The sequence below is a fragment of the Oncorhynchus clarkii genome, chromosome 1, assembly GCF_045791955.1.
Source record: "Oncorhynchus clarkii lewisi isolate Uvic-CL-2024 chromosome 1, UVic_Ocla_1.0, whole genome shotgun sequence".
Lineage (NCBI taxonomy): Eukaryota > Metazoa > Chordata > Actinopteri > Salmoniformes > Salmonidae > Oncorhynchus > Oncorhynchus clarkii.
The window spans coordinates 49,544,850-49,565,723 of record NC_092147.1 but is presented as its reverse complement, the minus strand read 5'-3'; the positions used below and the strand labels follow the sequence as shown (position 1 = coordinate 49,565,723).

The following is a 20,874-nucleotide window of genomic DNA, read 5'->3' as shown; positions in this document are numbered from 1 at the left end:
AAGCCTTAGCCTATGACTCAGTCATCTGTAAGCAGTGGCAACAACCATGGACATGCATTGTGATTCACTACAGCCACAGACCTTACATAGACCAACAACACCATTACCCATTTTATAGGTGCCTTTTATTTTCCCCAAGCTGTAAAGCCAAGTTTCCACTAATAAGCGTTTTATACCAACAGGCTTGTGGTGGATGACAGCTTCAATAAAGTGTATATAGTTGTATTTAAGGGGTGGGAATTGCCAGGGACCTCACAATACGATATTGTCACGATACTCACATGTTTTACATTTGACATTTTAGCATATGCTCTTATCCAGAATGACAGAATGACAGAATGAAATTCATTAGGCCCTAATCTATGGATTTCACATGACTGAGAAGGGGCTCAGCCAATCAGAATACGTTTTTCCCCGCAAAAGGGCTTTTTTACAGACAGAAACACTCCTTAGTTTCATCAGCTGGCTGGGTGGCTGGTCTTAGACGATCCTGCGGGTGAAGAAACCAGATGTGGAGGTCCTGAACTGGGGTGGTTACACGTGGTCTGCGGTAGTGAGGCCGGTTGAACGTACTGCCAAATTCTTTAAAATGACATTGTTATGCGGCTTATGGTAAAGAAATGAACATTCAATTCTCTTACAACAACTCTAGTGCACATTGCTGCAGTCAGCATGCCAATTACATGCTCCCTCAAAACTTGAGACATTTGTCGCATTGTGATGTGTGACAAAACTGCACATTTTAGAGTGTCCTTTTATTGTCCCCAGCACAAGGTGCACCTGTCTAATGATCATGCTGTTTAATCAGCTTCTTAACATGCCACACCGTTCAGGTGGATGAATTATCTTGGCAAAGGAGTAATGCTCACAGGGATGTTAACATATTTGTGCAAAAAATGTTAGAGAACTAAGCTTTTTGTGCGTATGGAACATTTCTGGGACCTTTTATTTCATCTCATGAAACATGGGACCAACACTTTACGTTTATATTTTTGTTCTCTGTGTGCGTGCGTGCAACAAGATCTTAACCCAGTTGAACACTTATGGGAGATGCAGTAGTGTCGCCTGAGACAGCGTTTTCCACCACCATCAACAAAACACCAAATTATGGAATTTCTTGGAAAAGAATGGTGTCACATCCCTCCAGACACTTGTAGAATCTATGCCAAGGCACATTTAAGTTGTTCTGGGAGCTTGTGGTGGCCCAAATCCTTTTTAAGGATTGCAGCCACAAAGTTGGAAGCACCCAAACTGCAGCCACAAAGTTGGAAGCACAGAATTGTCTAGAATGTCATTGTATGCTTTAACGTTAAGATTTCCCTTCACTGGAACTAAGGGGCCTAGCCTGAACCATGAAAAACAGCCCCAGACCATTATTCCTCCTCCTTCAAACTATACAGTTGGCACTATGCATTGGGGCAGATAGCGTTCTCAAACCCAGATTTGTCCGTCAGACTGCCAGATGGTGAAGCGTGATTCATCACTTCAGAGAACACATTTCCACTGCTCCGGAGTCCAATGGCAGCGAGCTTTACACCATTCCAGCTGACGCTTGGCATTGCGCATGGTGATCTTGGGCTTGTGTGTGGCTGCTCGGCCATAGAAAACGATTTCATGAAGCTCCCGTCGAACAGTTATTGTACTGACGTTGCTTCCGGAGGCAGTTTGGAACTCGGTAGTGAGTGTTGCAACTGGGAACAGACGATTTGTATGCGCTGCGTGCTTCAGCACCTTTCTGTGACCTTGTGTGGCCTACCACTTGGCGGCTGAGCCATTGTTGCTTCTAGACGTTTCCACTTAAAGTTGACTTGGGCAGCTCTAGAAGGGCAGACATTTGATGAACTGACTTGTTGGAAAGGTGCCACATTGAAAGTCAATGAGCTCTTCAGTAAGGCCATTTACTGCCATTGTTTGTCTTTGGAGATTGCATGGCTGTGTGCTCGATTTCATACACGGGCCAGCAACGAGTGTGGCTGAAATATTTGAAGGTATGTCCACATACTTTTGTATATATAGTGTACAGTTGAAGTGGAGTTTTTTCAACCGCTCCACAAATTTCTTGCTAACGAACTATAGTTTTGGCAAGTCGGTTAGGACATCTACTTTGTGCATGACACAAGTAATTTTTACAACAATTGTTGACAGACAGATTATTTCACTTATAATTCACTGTATCACAATTCCAGTGGGTCAGAAGTTTACATACAGTAAGTTGACTGTGCCTTTAAACAGCTTGGAAAATTCTATAAAATTATGTCATGGCTTTAGAAGCTTCTGATAGGCTAGTTGACATCATTTGAGTCAATTGGAGGAGTACCTGTGGATGTTTTTTTAAGGCCTACCTTCAAAATCAGTGCCTCTTTGCTTGACGTCATGGGAAAATCAAAATAAATCACCCAAGATCTCAGAAAGCAAATTGTAGACCTCCACAGGTCTGGTTCATCCTTGGGAGCAATTTCCAAACGCCTGCAGGTACCATGTACATCTGTACAAACAATAGCACAAAAGTATAAACACCATGGGACCACGCAGCCACCATACCGCTCAGGAAGGAGACGCGTTCTGTCTCCTAGAGATGAACGTACTTTGGTGCGAAAAGTGCAAATCAATCCCAGAACAACAGCAGAGGACCTTGTGAAGATGCTGGAGGAAACAGGAACAAAAGTATCTATATCCACAGTAAAACGAGTCCTATATTGACATAACCTGAAAGGCCGCTCAGCAAGGAAGAAGCCACTTCTCCAAAACCGCCGTAAAAAAGCCAGACTACGGTTTGACACTGCACATGGGGACAAAGATCATACTTTTTGGAGAAATGTCCTCTGGTCTGATGAAACAAAAATAGAACTGTTTGGCCATAATGACCATCGTTATGTTTGGAGGAGAAAGGGGGAGGCTTGCAAGCCGAAGAACACCATCCCAACCGTGAAGCATGGTAGTGGCTGCATCATGTTGTGGGGGTGCTTTGCTGCAGGGGGGTCTGCTGCACTTAACAAAATAGATGGGATCATGAGGATGGAAATGATGTGGATATATTGAAGCAACATCTCAAGACATCAGTCAAGAAGTTAAAGCTTGGTTTTAAATGGGTCTTCCAAATGGACAATGACCCCAAGCATACTTTCAAAGTTGTGGCAAAATGGCTTATTAAGGACAACAAAGTCAAGGTATTGGAGTGGCCATCACAAAGCCCTGACCTCAATCACATAGAACATCTGTGGGCAGAACTGAAAACGCATGTGCGAGCAAGGAGGCCTACAAACCTGACTCAGTTACACCTGCTCTGTCAGGAGGAATGAGCCAAAATTCACCCAACTTATTGTGGAAGGCTACCTGAAACGTTTGACCCAAGTTAAACAATTTAAAGGCAGTGCTACCAAATGCTAATTGAGTGTATGTAAACTTCTGGCCCACTGGGATTGTGATTGACATTTCACATTCTTAAAATTAAGTGGTGATCCTAACTGACCTAAGACAGGGAATTTTTACTTTGATTAAATGTCAGGAATTGTGAAAAACTGAGTTTAAATGTATTTGGCTAAGGTGTATGTAAACTTCCAACTTCAACTGTATGTGAATTAGGAAATTAATACAATATGAGCGATTTAAAGTGAACTCTTAGTCCACACAAGTCCCCGTCATCAGCTTTGTATCAGTCAGGCCATGTAATAGACCTTATTTGCGGACCTGAGGCTTTAGGTCAGACAATAACTATTTACAATAATGAGTTATACAGTCAAACACCAATTCAACATTCTCCTTATGTAAGTAAGTGGCAGATATCTGACATTAATCTTTGTATTAAGATGTTGTATTCTAGGTAGGACTATTATTAAAGAGAGGTCCTGTGTCCCAAATGGCACCCTATCGTCCCTTCATAGTGCTTTCCTTTTGACCAGATCCTTTTTGGGGCCTGGTCAAAAGTTGTCGACTATGTAGGATAGGCGTTGGAAATGTAGGATGATGGATTGGCGTATGGTGGTCCTCGTTGTTCCTCCGAGGGGACTGGAAAGATCACCTGCTTTGTTTTCCTCTAACATCTACAGCCATAGAACACCCCTGAAGAGGACTAATGGGAAGGTTTCACCTGGCACTTTCTTTCAGGCACCTAGACACAAACTATGAATCTATAAATAAATAAATAGTCATATTTTTTTCTCTCCCTCATCCCCCCCCCCTCTCCCAACCCTCCCCCCTCCAGACGGCGAGAAGGACCACCCTAAGACCGAGGCGGGGGTCATCTGGAGGGTGACCGGCGGTCTCTTCAACATGACCAGAGGGGCGGTCGGCGCGACATGGGGAGGCGTGGCCTGGGTGGGCTGTAAGAGCTATGACATCACCAAGACGGTGGTGACCAGCGTGCCGGCCGCCGGCGTGGGATTAGTCAAAGGGGGCGTTTCCGTGGTGACGGGAGGAGTTGGAGCGGTAGGGTCCGCAGTAGCCGGTAAAGTGACACCAAAGAAAAAGGATAAGTCGGATTAGGCCTAGACCCAACTACCACCCCAATCTATGCGTCCTTCATTATCTGTCTGCTGTGCATAGGATCCATCTGGTTACTGATGGTAACGATTCAGAGTTGAGATAAGCCCAAGTACCTTGGATTTCCACGTAAATCATTCAACGACATCAATGGGGAAACTTGCGTGAAAAGCCGAGTTAAGCTTGCGGATCTCAAGTCAGAATACTACCCTGAGGCAGCCATTACAGAGGGAATTTTATGGGATTTGTGACGATATAGGAAGGTTGAACTTACTGCCGATGTACTTCTGAGAGGGATCTGATGTTTTTGTGATTGACCTGGGTGTGGGAAGGGCATAATTATATGACGACCACGCACAATGTTTGTCATGCATAAGAACAATTTGGTAGCGATTCAGCAAGGACACATCTACACATTTCTCAAAGACTGTAGTTGATTTAAATTCTTCCAGTTTTATTATCTTTACGTTAGTATGAAAACAAAGTGAAAGGTACTTTTACACAACTTAATTTCACCAGTTTGACATCGGTGATTGGAGAACACACACCAAAAACGACGTGTGTATGTGAAGATGTACAGAGTGTGTATTATAATAGATATGTGAATAAAAGGTACGTGGATCCTATTGATGCAGATAGGAGAGGGACTTTGCAGTCTTGAAACTCCATTGCAACTTGGATTTTTGAGGGGATTTTTTATTTTTTTTGAGTTGGAGACCTGTTAAATAAAGCGTGTTATTGCATAGAAACGGATCTAAAAAAATCCTGAAAGACACCTTTTTGTATACATGTTACTTATATCAGCAGAGGTCCTGTGGTGTTTAAAGAAATGAAGCACCATTTCACCACCAACGAAACACACGTACGTAAGGTCAAGGGTCATAGTTCATGCCTGCATGGCAAATGTCACCCTATTGAAAACTAACCTGCTTTTTCTTTCCACGAATCCCACTTCTGGGTGCCAATATATTTGGCATGAAAATGAGTTGACAAGATGCCAGAAACAGATCTGGGTACAGGCTAATTCATTTCCACATGGTTTACATTGTTACCATAGTGCTGAATTACTGTCCATTCTGATGAGACATTAGGTGTACACTTTTTTTTGTATTTCAATATTCACTAGAAAGAGAACACTCTTGGCATGGTATTTCCACGCCCTTACGTTAAGCATTGCATGCTTCAAGTAGTCGTTTTTCCCTTCTCCCTGTTTATTATTATGACAAGTCTTGCCTATTTCATTTGATGCTTTTTCCTCTTGTCCTGTCTATTTACTGTTTTCCTCGTCTCTTACTACTGCTAGTTAATATATGTATTGGGGACTCTGTTACTATAACCCGATGTGTGTTCCAAATGACACCCTGTTCCCTATTTAGTGCAGCACTTTTGACCAGGGCCCATAGGGGCTTTGGTCAAAAGTAGTGCACTATGTAGGGAATAGGGTGCAATTTGGGACGCATACCTGGACCTTTAAGACCAAGTAGATTTTTCTCTATGATAGAACTATTTTTGCAAAAACTGATGCTGTATTCTATAAATAAAGCTACTCTGTATTTGAATTCAGATTGTTGCATTTTATTCGGTTGCTAAAAGAGGGTACTGCTTTATGTCTGTATGTATGACCCTCTGCCCTCTCTCTACCCCACCCTCACCCTCAGAGGAAGTTATGGGTCCAGTTATAGGTCCAGCTGATAGCAAGGAAATCAATGACATGTATTGGAAAAGCAGAGAAATTGGTCAGAATATTCCAAAGTCTGCTTTTGTATTACATAGTATCCATTTCCTTGACTCATATCTCAGTAAGCTTGACTTTCTACTTCTGCTGGTGTTGATGACTATTCTCTCCTTCTACTCTCCTTATACTGTAGTGGCCGTTTGCTGTGTACAAGGAGCAGTGATAGGAGATGAGGATAGATGTTCAGGTTGGGTTGTTTTCAACCACTCCAAAGGTGTGAAATAATGTATTTGCCAGTTTCTATTTCATCCGTATGTGGATGTGCGGTTGATTTCGGCTTCGGTCATGCCTCTATAATCTGTTCAGTGACACATGGCAACAGTCAGCACTACACCTATTTCAAGCCTCTATGGGCCCTGGTCAAAGGTAGGGCACTATAAAGGGAATAGGGTGTCATTTGGGACATTTGGCTCAAGCTGTGCTCCATCATCTCTCCCCTGTGCTGTGCACTGTACCAAATCACCAAATCACCTAGGCAAAGGGAAGATTGGATCTATCTCTGATGTTACTGTCAGCCCTCGTCTAGCAGCTGTGCCTCTTACTAACATGGTCTCCGCTCCTGTCCAGAGTGATGGAGGGGGTAGGAAGTACTGGTTATTGCCCATAATTGCCAATATTAAATGGGCATAATCGGATCCTACAGAGATACATACAGAACCACAGTATTCAATGCTTGCTATCACCCCCTCAGAGCAAATCATGTCGACTTGATAGGTCATATCAGTGCTCAAAGCATTGAATACGGTTACACTGTCTCCCTATTGGTATAATTTATGCCCATTTAAACAAAGGGAAGTTCAAGTATACCTTTGTACTTGAGATCCCTTTGAACTTGAGATCCTTTTACACAAGCTCCTCGCCCCTGAATGAGACATGAGCTCCCCTAAATGCAACGAATGTCAAACTTTGGGTGTGGTCTCTAAATAATGCTAATTTAACCGTTCTCCTATTGGTAAATATGTTTTACAGTGGTACATATGAAAATAAGAGCTTCCAAATGAAACAAACACCCCCACTCCCATGGTTTAAACCACCTGGTTCCCCAACTGGCGGCCCTCGGGTTGAATTTGGCACGCTGGTGGTTTTATTTGGCCGCCAAAGTTTTCTGAACAAAATAAATATACTTTTTTTCTTTCATTGATGTACGTAATAAACTGTAAAAACACCAGGAAATCAGCTCCAAGTGATTTTAACTTAAGAAATCTGTTCCCAAGTATCCCCACATATAATAGAGACACGTGATCATATAGAAATGTAACAAGGTTTGAAATTATTATGTTTTAGTCAAACAATTCTGTTTGGGCTTCTTGCGGTCTATCATTGCAGTGTACAAATTATTCGTAATTATGTTTAGGCCCCTTAACCACCCGCTCAAGAAAAAAAATCTACCCGCGGCTGAATCTAGTTGATGATCCCTGGTTTAAACCATTTATTTCTACGTGACTGCACAAACCGTCTCCCTGTCCAGCGCTGTCCACTCAGTAGGGCTGAATTTCAGCTGAGCACCTTTAAACACACAGATCTTTTTGTTGTACTTGCTCATTTTTTCCCACTTGTTTGCCATACACCCTCCTTAAGGATCGGACAACTTCCGGTGAAACTGGAGGGCGCACAATTCAAATAAATAATCATAAATATTATGGACATTAAACATTTATGTACATATAAGTGTCTTATTTCGGCTGAAAGCTTAAATTCTTGTATGAATCAAATCAAATCAAATCAAATGTATTTATATAGCCCTTCGTACATCAGCTGATATCTCAAAGTGCTGTACAGAAACCCAGCCTAAAACCCCAAACAGCAAGCAATGCAGGTGTAGAAGCACGGTGGCTAGGAAAAACTCCCTAGAAAGGCCAAAACCTAGGAAGAAACCTAGAGAGGAACCAGGCTATGTGGGGTGGCCAGTCCTTTTCTGGCTGTGCCGGGTGGAGATTATAACAAAACATGGTCAAGATGTTCAAATGTTCATAAATGACCAGCATGGTCGAATAATAATAAGGCAGAACAGTTGAAACTGGAGCAGCAGCACAGTCAGGTGGACTGGGGACAGCAAGGAGTCATCATGTCAGGTATTCCTGGGGCATGGTCCTATTGCTCAGGTCCTCCGAGAGAGAGAAAGAAAGAGAGAATTAGAGAGAGCATATGTGGGATGGCCAGTCCTCTTCTGGCTGTGCCGGGTGGAGATTATAACAGAACATGGCCAAGATGTTCAAATGTTCATAAATGACCAGCATGGTCGAATAATAATAAGGCAGAACAGTTGAAACTGGAGCAGCAGCACAGCCAGGTGGACTGGGGACAGCAAGGAGTCATCATGTCAGGTAGTCCTGGGGCATGGTCCTAGGGCTCAGGTCCTCCGAGAGAGAGAAAGAGAGAAGGAGAGAATTAGAGAACGCACACTTAGATTCACACAGGACACCGAATAGGACAGGAGAAGTACTCCAGATATAACAAACTGACCCTAGCCCCCCGACACATAAACTACTGCAGCATAAATACTGGAGGCTGAGACAGGAGGGGTCAGGAGACACTGTGGCCCACTCCGAGGACACCCCCGGACAGGGCCAAACAGGAAGGATATAACCCCACCCACTTTGCCAAAGCACAGCCCCCACACCACTAGAGGGATATCTTCAACCACCAACTTACCATCCTGAGACAAGGAAGGGGCAGATCCCGAGTAGAAAGTCTCAAAGCCCCTGCCCAAGACGGAAGTGGGGAGCAGGGGTCCGGTGGCGGTTTGCCTGTCGTTGATACCTGGAGGTGGTCTTGAGAAGAGCAGCCCGGGCTCTCTTCCAGGTACAGCGACTGGCGAACATCTGGAAGAAGGTATGCTAGCCACTTGCTCCGGGAAGAGCGGGGGCTGAAAAGGCGAGAGACCAGTAGCAGAACAGGGAAGGGTGTTGCAGGCTTATTCACCCACACGAGTTGCTGGCTCCAGGTGGTGGGATTGGGGGAGATGAGGCAACGAAGAGTCGTCTCCAGGTCCTGATTGGCTCGATCCGACTGGCCGTTAGACTGGGGATGAAAACCAGAGGATAGGCTGGCCGACAACCCAATGGTGGTGCAGAACACCCTCTAGAACCGGGATGAGAACTGAGGACCGTGATCGGAGACCATGTCGACCGGAAGTCCATGGATCCGGAAGACGTGCTGCACCATGTGCTGGACCGTCTCCTTAGCTGTGGGAAACTTAGGAAGAGGCGTAAAATGGGTGGCTTTGGAAAACATATCCATGGTGGTGTTGCCGTCTGATGGAGGGAAACCCGTGACGAAGTCCAAGGATATATGGGACCAGGGGCGGTGAGGAACAGGGAGTGGTTGAAGGAGGCCAGCCGGAGCTTGCCAGCCGGAGGCCAGCCGGATTCTTGTTTTGCACACACACAGTGCAGACGGCAACACATGTGGAGACGACAGTAACCATAGTGGGCCACAAAAAAATGTTTCGTCCGACTGGAGCCAGGATGACAGGTGAGTCTCGAGGAATGTACCCTTTCCAGGACTGTACCCCCCCACAGTGAGAACACTGTGCCTTGTGGACCAGACTGTCTATTCTGTGCGTCAGGTTTCACATTCTTGGACCCCGGGCGGTAGTGGATAGTAAAATGGAAACGAGTGAATAACAGGGCCCATCTCACCTGCCTGGAGTTGAGTTGAGGCGCTGCAGTTGAGACACTGGGCAGTGCAGAGATATTCCAGGTTCTTATGGTCCATCCACACCAAGAATTTCTAACCAATGCCTCCACTCCAACGCCATCTTAATTGCGAGAGACCATATGAACGGAACCTTGGGAGAGGAGAGTGCAGAGAGGGGGGAAGCGAGGGTGCTGTAACCCTGGGTGAAAATGACGGTAGAAATTAGCCAACCCTAGGATACGTTGCAGCTGCACTCTGGATGTGGGTTGAGGTCAATCCACCACCGCTCTCACCTTGTTAGGGTCCATCTGAATATGCCCTGCAGTGATGACGTATCCAAGGAAGGAGATGGTGGAGTGATGAAACTCACATTTCTCCGCATTCATGAAAAGCTGGTTCTCCAGAAGATGCTGGAGGACCTGTCGGACATGGAGGACGTGCTTTTGAGCTGACCCGAGAATAAATGAGGATGTCGTTGAGGTTGACAAACACAAATTGGTTCAACATGTCACGGAGCACATCATTGACCAGGGCCTGGAACACTGTGGGAGCATTGGTCAGTCCAAACGGCATCACCAGGTGCCCGCTAGCCGTGTTAAAGGCGGTCTTCCACTCGTGTTCTTCCTGTATCCGAATCAGATGATAGACGGTTCGAAGGTCCAACTTGGAGAAGATGACCGCCCCCTAGAGATGGCTTGAAAGCCGAGGAGATGAGTGGTAGCGGGTAATGTTTGTTAACCATAATGTCATTAAGACCCCGGTAGTTGATACACGGATGCAGGGTCTTGTCCTTCTTCTCCACAAAAAGAACCCTGCTCCTGACCTGACAGGGAATAAAGGGCTGACGCGGAGGAAGAAATGTGGTGCGGGCAGAGATGAAAACCTCACGTAAGTCCTGGTACTCTGTGGGAACGATGGAGAGATCTGAGGCTTTACCCAAACCCGCAGGGAGACATCCCGGGGCAGGCTGCGCCGACTTCAGACAATGTGTGTGGAAAAATGTACTCCAACCCGTGATGGAATCTGTAGTTCAGTCAATTAAGGGGTTGTGCCTCTGGAGCCATGAGAACCCCAAAACCATGGGTATATGAGGAGACTCCAGGAGCAGAAACTGCATAGACTCACTGTGGTTGCCTGACACTCGCAGGCTGATAGGAACCATATTGTGGGCAACTCTGCCAATAGAGTGCCAATCCAGCGCTCTGCTATCCATTAGGGTGGAAAGGGGTTGGCTGGAGACACCAGGGTAGTGTCCATAAAGTTCTCGTCAGCCCCAGAGTCAATGAGCATTCAGATGGATTTGGACTGGTCTCCCCACAACAGGGTAGCATAGAGTGGGTTACGAGTAGTGAGAGATTGGAAACTCCCAGTATGGCTCACCAGTGTACTCGTACCTACTGATGAGCCTGGTCTTGTAATGGGCAGGTAGATAAGAAATGTCCCGTAGCTCCACAATACAGACAGCTTTTGGTATTCAGTCTGCGTAAACGCTCAGCAGGAGACAATCTAGCTCTGCCCAGTTGCATGGGCTCTGGATGAGGCGAGTCAACAGCCCTCTGTGATTTACGAGGGAACTCGGGTGACACCGGATTCTCTTGGAAATGTAGACATCAGGGATTCCTTGGAGGCGATGTGGAATTAGTGGACGAGCGAGGGCGACAGGGAACAGACCCCCTCTCCCTCCTACGTTCCCGTAGCCGCCCATCGATCCGAATGGTCAAGGCTATGAGGGAGATGAGTTCCATGGGCTGCGAGCTCATCTTTAATCACCTCCGATAATCTGTGACGGAAGGTGTCGAACAGGGCTTCCAGGTTCCAGTCACTCTGCGGCTGCGATGTGCCCTCCCGGAGATCAGCGTTATCAGGTACGGGGAATGAAGAACGCTGCAGCTCGAAGATGAGGGAGCACTGGGAGAGAAATTGTGACTCCTTGGGAGGAGACAGCATTGCAGAGCTGGTTCGAGTTTGCTGGATCAGTCATGGCCAGTTCGTACTGTCACGGCTCAGGCTAAGACCCAGACCAAGTTCCAGAATCTCCAGCGTAGCGCTCCGGAGGAGGTAAGCAAGATCCTCGGGGCACCGGGGTAGGCTGAGAAGAAGCAAAGCTGTTGGTGAGATCAGTCATGGCCAGTTCGTACTGTCACGGCTCAGGCTAAGACCCAGATGCAGACACAGGAGGTGGCTAGTACACGTCTCTGAGTTTATTACAGTACAAGGGGTAGGCAATCGGTAGGTCAAGGCAGGCAAATACTCGTAGTCCAACTCAAAGTCAGGCAGGTACAGGACTGCAGGCAGGATCAGTGTCAGGACAGGCAGAAAGGTCAGAAATGGGGAGACTAGGAACACACTGGTAAGACTTGACGGGACAAGACGAACTGGCAACAGACAACCAGAATACGCAGGTATAAATACACATGAGGTAATGGGAGACACCTGGTGGGGGATAGGAGACAATCAGAAGACAGGTGAAACAGATCAGGGTGTGACATACAGTGCATTTTCCAGGATCTCCAAGATCTAGGAATCGTTCAGGGTTTAAGTTCAATGTTCTAATTCAATTGTTGAATGCTTAATAATTACAAATAACACTGTCATAAATGTAATTAATGTAAGGAAAGAAAGGTAGTGTTTAATGTCACATGATCTGTGAAGACTCAGCTCATGAATTATGGACAACTCATGAACTAGGGTGTAAACACGTTTTGGTTCAACTCGTGTATTATACTGAATGTAGTCTACCTGTTCTGCGTTTGTTCATGTGTGTAAATTTGCCTCAGCTGAGAGGGTAGGTTACTGGCAGTGGCGTAGGCCTAGTGCAGGGTAAACGCAACTAAACACAGTTTACCCTCCTTTTTCAGAAAATTGCACTGAAAGTATAGGGACTTTTTCCCCTTGACTGTAGCCCAGTGTAATACAATGACTGTGTGTGTTAGGGTGACCATCCCCCTTTTCCTCGGGACAGTTTCAGTCCCATTTCAGGTGTCTTGACTTTTTTAGGCTACAAAAAAAGGTACATTTGTCAGGGAGACACTTCAATTAATGTAAGCCTCATCAATGACATTCATCAAATGTCATTAGGCACACGTTTTTGGTGTTTTGTAACTGATGTGTTTTTCCATTCATCAAACGGTGTGATTGTACACGCATTGCACTGTTTGGATTATTTTAGAGTGGACAACATGCACAGGTAGCCTACTTTCTGAGGTGATTTGTTTGACAATAAAATGAAAGCATCATGACCGATTGTGTTCATGCCACATTAAAAGGTCATTAGTTTTTACTGTTAAATTATGTCTTTATTATTAGGCACCCCTTTTGGGTGTCAGGGAACATGCATGGAGTAAAAACTTGCATTATTTTCTTTGGGAATGTAGTGAAGTAAAAGTTATAATAAAGTAAAGTACAGATACCCCCCCAAACAACTACTAAAGTTGTACTTTAAAGTACACCTTAGTTTGAGATCCCTTCACAGTTTAGGGACGTGTAAGTAAGCCTTGGTTTGAGATCCCTTTACAGTTTTAAAAGATATAAAAGACCAGTGGTATAAAAGACCATTGTTACTTCATACAGAAGCTTTTGTTAAAGTATCAGCAATCTTTGCCCATGACTACTGTACCAGCCGGCTAGGGTAGGCTTTGCTCTTTTTGGGCATCTCATTTACTTGCAGAGTTGAACAGAGGTACTAAACTAAGAAAAGAACAGAACTGTATCTCTGTCAACCTGCAAATAACTGTAATGCAATCATTGTGAGTACAGATTGTTCTCCTCCATTCATACTGTAGTACAGCTCTCTCTTTCTCTCTCTCCTCCTCTCTCTCTCCCTCTAGCTCATTCTCTCTCACCCTCTCTTTCTCTCGCTCTTTCTCATTCTCATCCTCTCTCTTTCTTTTTAACTCTCATTCTCAACCTCTCTTGGTGGTTTGGCAGGAATATACACAGATGATTAGAGACATTTCAACAACAACAAAAAAAGGTTAGAGAGAATGGATGGATGGGATCCTGAGGGCTTTTCACTGTGGCAGAATGGTAATCTGATTTGCCATGTGCGTGCTCATCCCGACAGTCCCAAAGTAATTACTTTAGTATTGGCAAGATTGGGATGTTGACAATTCTGAGTTATTACAGCAAAATTGAAAGGAATTGAGTCACTATCCCCTATCAATAAGATTTGTTTAAATAATACTCAATCAACGTTTTAAACCCACGGAAGCATACTACTGAGAATAAGGCAGTTTATTTGCATTGCATTCTAAGAAGAAAAAATACAAACTAACACCCTACCGTTGCCTTTCTTGCACTAACACTTGCACGTGTCATTTTTTACTAGCGCTGACTGCTTTATTGAGGAAAAGTTGTACTTATGACTGTGATATGTAGTTGTCTTACCTATCTACTTTAAGATAAATGCACTAACTGTAAGTGGCTCTGAATAAGAGCATCTGCTAAATGACTCAAATGTAAATGTATTTGTAGCTAGTATGGATATTGGAACATTACCTCTGTCTGTTGTACTGCACACAACATATCAGTAAATAGCCAGCATAAATATATCTGAACTCGGGCTATACAGTATATTGTCTTGATAGAATGATAGAGTGACCACAGGGCTGTGGATTGCTGCCTCAGCACACTTGTTTATAGATGAAAAAGCAATACATGTTGGAGTGGTCTGATAATGTGTGTTCATTTCAAAGTAGAAGGGGTCTTTCAAATTGAGGCACTCTGCACAGACATAATCTGTTCCCAGACCAGCAACCTTATAAACAGTTTCTTTGAGGAGTAAAGAACTCAACTTTATGAATGACACCCCCTTAATATTTCAGAGAATATTCAACAGAGGTTGGGAAAGGTCACTTCCCTGCCTGTCCTTATCACTGTCACTGTTTTATGCAAAGCAATAACAAGGGCCTTCCTCACGTTATTGTGACAGCAAAATTATGCATTTCTGTAGATTTTTTTAAAACTTAAAATATCTATTCTATTCCTTCCAGAAACCATAACACCCACTATCCTGACAATGTTGTGAAGACAGTAGCTAGTTTAATTCTTACTTAGTGCTTCCTGAGACAAATCAGCAACAGCAGCTGTCTCCTATTGCCTGCCTGCTCCACATCGTCAATAGATGACTTGGAAGTCTAATTAAACAATTCCAACACCTCGCTGACATTTGGTCAATCCAGGCAAACTCCAGTCTCCAGTCTCTGTCCTTAATGGTACCCTATTCCCTAAATAGCGCACTACTTTTGACCAGAACCCTATGGGCCAAGCCTGGAATTTTGTGATTTTAGGGGCAAGGCCATTGGCCTTCAAGAGGTGCCCAATCTGCCGTGCCCATTGAATCAGATGGCTTATTCATCACAAAACCATTTGATGTTGGCAATTATTTTAATGATTATTTAATTGGCAAAGTGGGCAAACTTTGACAGGAAATGCCCATGACAAACAGTGAGCAATTATATTCATCTATAAAAAAGTAACTAATAATGAAAGAAAAGCAGTGCAAGTTTGAATTTTATAAAGTTAGTGTGGGAGAGGTGTAAAAATTATTGTTAACGATCAATAAGGACAAACCTTGCATTGACAACTTAGATGGAAAACTACTGAGGATGGTGGCTGACTCTATAGCCACTCCTATCTGTCATATTTTTAATCTGAGCCTAGAGGAAAGTCTTTGTCCTCAGACCTGGAGGGAAGCCAAAGTAATTCCGTTTCCCAAGAGTGGTAAAGCAGCTTTTACTGGTTCTAACAGCAGACCTATAAGCTTGCTGCCAGCTCTTAGCAAACTGTTGGAAAAAATTGTGTTTGACCAAATACAATGCTATTTCTCTGTAAAAAAAAAATAACAACATACTTTAAGCATGCTTATAGAGAAGGGCACTCAACATGTACTGCACTGACACAAATGACTGATGATTGGTTGAAAGAAATTCATCATAAGAAGATTGTGGGAGCTGTACTGTTAGATTTCGGTGCAGCCTCTGATTTTATTGACCATAAGCTGTTGTTGAAAAAACTTAAGTGCTATAGCTTTTCAACCTCTGCCATATTGTGGATTCATAGCTATCTATCTAATAGAACTCAAAGGGTTTTCTTTAATGGAAGCTTCTCTAATGTGAAACATGTGAAGTGTGGAGTACCGCAGGGCAGCTCTCTAGGCCCTCTACTCTTTTCTATTTTTATCAATGACCTGCCATTGGAATTAAACAAAGCATGTATGTCCATGTATGCTGATGATTCAACCAATTATACGCATCAACAACCACAGCTAATGAAGTCACTGAAACCCTTAACAAAGAGTTGGTCTGTTTTGGAATGGGTGGCCAGTAATAAACTGGTCCTGAACATCTCTAAAACTAAGAGCGTTGTATTTGGTACAAATCATTCCTTAAGTGCTGGACCTCAGCTGAATCTGGTAATGAATGGTGTGGATGTTGAACAAGTTGAGGAGACTAAATTACTTGGCGTGACCTTAGATTGTAAACTGTCATGGTCAAAGCATATAGATTAAATGGTTGCAAAGATGGGGAAAGGTCTAGCCATAATAAAGAGATGCTCTGCTTTTTTGACACCACACTCCAAAAAGCAAGTTCTGCAGGTTCTATTTTTTGTCTAATCTTGATTATTGTCCAGTCGTGTGGTCCAGTGCTGCAAGGAAAGACCTAGTTAAGCTGCAGCTGGCCCAGAACAGAGCGGCACGTTTTGCTCTTAATTGTAATCAGAGGGCTGATATAAATACTATGCATGCCAGTCTCTCTTGGCTAAGAGTTGAGGAGAGACTGACTGCATCACTTCTTCTTTTTGTAAGAAACCTTCATGTGTTGAAAATCCCAAATTGTTTCCATAGTCAATTTACACACAGCTCTGACACACACACTTATCCCATCAGACATACCACCAGGGTTATTTTCATAGTCCCCAAATTCAAGAAAACATACAGTATTATATAGAGCCCAGATTGCATGGAACTTCCTTCCATCTCATATTGCTCAAATAAACAGCAAACCTGGTTTCAAAAAACAGATAAAGCAACACCTCACGGCACAACTCTCCCCTATTTGACCTAGATAGTTTGTGTGTATGCATTGATATGTAGGCTGCATGTGCCTTTTAAAAAATGCATGTAGTTCTGTCCTTGAGCTGTTCTTGTCTAGTGATGTACTGTATTTTGTCATTCTGTATTATGTTTCATGTTTTGTGTGGACCTCAGGAAGAGTAACTGCTGCTTTTGCAACAGTTAATAATGGGGATCCTAATAAAATACCAAATAACCAATCTGCCTGGGCACCAATGTCATCTGCTAGGGCACCAAGCAGCCAATTAAATGTATTTAAAACCTTAAAAACAGTAGCTACTCTGTTAAGATAACCATAAGTATATGTAAATATCCATAAATGTACATGAGTGTAGGTGATAGCCTATGCGTATTGGCTACTGCCTGTCATGTTCAGACCGATGCTGACATGAGGGAGGCGCCTGGAAATGTAGCCAAACTTTAATGAGACTTATAACTACATATATATATATATATATATATATATATAGGCTAAACACCAGTCATTTTTTCAGTCATTTTTGACAAATATAATGTAAGATCGTTATTAATATCTAAATGCTTGATTCTGTCGACATACTTGAGTCACTGTTCATTCCAACGGGAGAGAAAGACCCGTGCCTGTCGCGCACTGCAACATCAACCACCTTGCACTTGTTGGTGCGTGTTTTTGATCCTCCCTCTTTCTAACATTTCTGAAGGATATTTTCATCTCTGTCATATGCCGCTTGTATTTCCAGTGCACTTTTGAGAACGGTGTTTTCCCGCTATGTCGAGGTTGTATTCATTTGGGATCTATCGCATCCCAGAGTATGTTTGTAATATTTGATTCCTGCACAGAAGGACACGCTGACCAATAGAATAGGTCAACATTTGTATTTTGGGGGATAGTAGATTGACATAGGTGAGTGCCCTTGCTGTTCGTTAGGCCTACTCATCTTGTTGACTGACGAAAGTACATGTGGGCAGTTCTTCTAACATCTTCAATATGCGCCTTGGAATTCGATCAGGAGGATGCGCGCCGTTGCATCCCGGATGTGTCTGTCTCAACTGTAGCCTACGTCGGAGCTGAGAGAGCCATGGAAGCAATGTTCCCTCTAATTATTTAGCGAAAGACACAATCCTCACATGAACAACCCATACTTGTTGATGCGTCTTTTTTGATCACCCCTCTTTCTAAATTTCTGAAGGATTTTTTTCATCTCTGTCATATGAAACCGCTTGCATTTCACGTACACTTTTGAGAATGTTGTTTTTCCGCTAATTGCATTTTTGGAACATTCGTGTTCATTGCCTACTGCCCTGTGCGGATGGCTGCGTTTATAATGTGAAGAAATAGCCTAATCGTTTATCAACATTTTAAGATAAACATTCTGATCTGTTGCATCAGCCTCATTGCTTTACTTTTTGTTATGTCAAGGTTGTATTCATTTGGGATATAGACATTTGGGAAGCAGAAGAAGCCTGAAGGAGGGGAGATTACAAACTCGGTTTAAAGAGAGAGGAACTTGTGCATTTCAGGTAAAATAACAACCCAATGTTTATATCACAGGACAAATTATCTAGCAACAGGAAGCTAGCTAGCTATTGCCATAAATGCTTTTCGACCTGTCCCCAAATTAATATAATTGTTTCAGAGTTCGTTTTGATATTTCAACCCGCATGTCCGCGTGTTCGAAGGTGCATGCGGACGCACGCGCACGAACGGTCTGGTCAGCATGTGTACCCGCTTTAACTTACAGTTTTAACAGTGGCCAAGTAGGCTACTGTGGCTATTTGATCATAATGTGGGCCTCCTAGATTGGCCTACCATTAAAAAAAAACAGTGGAGAAAATGCATCCCATAACATTTGAACATGTGAGCTGTTTTATCACAGTAGTAGCCAATGTCTGGTGTTCAATGGAGGCCTACAATCCATGAGACTTAAAAAAAATAACAATGCAGGGCTTGACATCAACATGTTTATCCACTTGTGCTTCAGACATGGTGACTGAAAATGTTGTAATGTTGTTTGATGCAAGAAAACACTTAAAAAAAAAAAAAAAATGCATTATTATTCCCATACAATTATTATAGAGAATCAGAAAAATTATGCCAGCCTCTGCCTATTGGCTACATAGCTTATTCAAGCCTGTCTCAAAATACAATACTGCCCCTTTAAGATGAAAAAAAAGCTCTGTACCTGACTAGCTTTTCAAAAAAGATTTCAAAATGTACTCATTTTGTGCTCTTGTAGAAAGCAATCACTCCCCTATTGCTGACTACTACAAATTATCTATAACTGGGCTTATAACTCACTAACTAGCAAAATATATGAACAAAAGTTGCACAAGTGGCTACAGCTCTCACTTTGATCTCAAATAATCTACTCACGACCGCTCATGCTGTAAACACAGTCCAGTTCATTGTAAATGGCACAGAATCGTACTCCGATGCATTCTGCCTACAACAAAATCTCGAGTTCATTTTGTTGTTGTTATGTTGCATTGAAAGTTTGTAATATTGTGTTGATTCGATCACACTTGCCCCAGTAAAGGGAAACATTGATAGTGTTTACAGGGAAAACAGTAGTCACCAACTTTTTTCAAGATCACTTTCTGAGTCAAAATGCAAGATATCTACTGCTCAGAATTTATTTTAACATGACTTAAAAGACGTAAGCCTATGCAACATTAACCAATTAAAAACAGACCTGTAGCAATTAGGTTCGTGCAGTAAGCTATAGATAGGCCCATTACATTATCACAGCATATTAGCTTTGCTTGAATTGCCCTGCCAATGCATTGTTGTTCAGGACATTTTTTAAATTATATTTAAATTATATTATATTTATATGATCACACCCGTAATAGATCCGTTGTTGTATTACTTGTGAGCCACAGCTGAGTGAGCGTACATTTACTTTTTATTTGTATTATACTGGGCTGATGGTGCCTGCATCTGATGGTCAGTCTCAGCAGAGGGCGAGAGCAGCAGACTGAGGGTCCGCTTCTCAACATCCCTCCACTCCCCCTTTCCACCACTGACACTGACCAAAAAGGGGACACCGTCTTCCAGCTGATGGCGAAAACTCGAGACGCACAGCATTATTTCTGCCTCATGCACAAATTCATGTTGTTACTCCTATGAACAGAGGAAGTGAAATATTCCTTGATATTAAAAAAGACCCAAGAATAATAACAACGCAAGCCTATCGATACACTTTCCTACTCATTCATTACAGCTGCAGTGCTTGTTGTAAGCGCTGGGTGGAAATAGGAAGAACGCTCATTTTATGGCTTATATAAGTGTTGAATACAAAGTGTTGACAGTGCTGAGTAAGAACATAAACATGAACTCACTCATTAAAACAGCAGCTCTTTGATGTGTTCGTTGACAGTCTCTCTCTAGTCATTGTTTCAAATGTTTTGAAATCTCACAGCTACAACTTTGCTGTAGCTATCTTTTATGCCTGCTTTGTTACTGCAGACACGGTAATCTGAGTCATCCGATTGTCCAGCGGTAGGCCTATAGTGTACTTGATTTGCTCTCCGGGCCCGCCAGGAAGGCAGAGTTTGTAACTTCAGACACATGAAATGGTTAACAATGGCAACAGTTTGCCTACCCGGTGCTCAGGGCTGCTGAATCAGGTGCACCTACCGCCAACAGACTGAGACTAATAAAAAAAAATGGGAACACAAGGCTTTTTTGGGGGGTCTTTTACAGAAATGTTTTGCCATCGACTAGGAATTCCTTGGTCAATAGTAGTGTACTATATAGGGAATAGGATGCCATTTGGGATGCATTCATTGTCAAATCACTGGTGTCCTGCACTTTGGTGATCTTTGGTGATTGTGTGTTGACAACCCTCAGTTAAACTATAATAACATGATTAAAGGGCCACTCCCTGATTCTTACTCTAAACCCTCAATAAAATGTAAACAACACAATTAAGGTTGACCTCAACATTCACATTTTTATTGCATGGTT

General features: G+C 43.2%; 1 protein-coding gene across 1 annotated transcript in view; it reads left to right on the top strand.

The window, feature by feature from the left end:
• LOC139416502 (transmembrane protein 263-B-like) overlaps positions 1-6,038 on the top strand; it is a 51,791-nt gene extending 45,753 nt beyond the window's left edge. Inside the window, exon 3 of the mRNA XM_071165179.1 lies at positions 4,202-6,038. Within this exon, the coding sequence (XP_071021280.1) occupies positions 4,202-4,482 (281 nt within the window). The 3' untranslated portion in view covers positions 4,483-6,038. The remainder of the gene's footprint in view (positions 1-4,201) is intronic.
• The last annotated feature ends 14,836 nt before the right edge of the window (positions 6,039-20,874 follow it).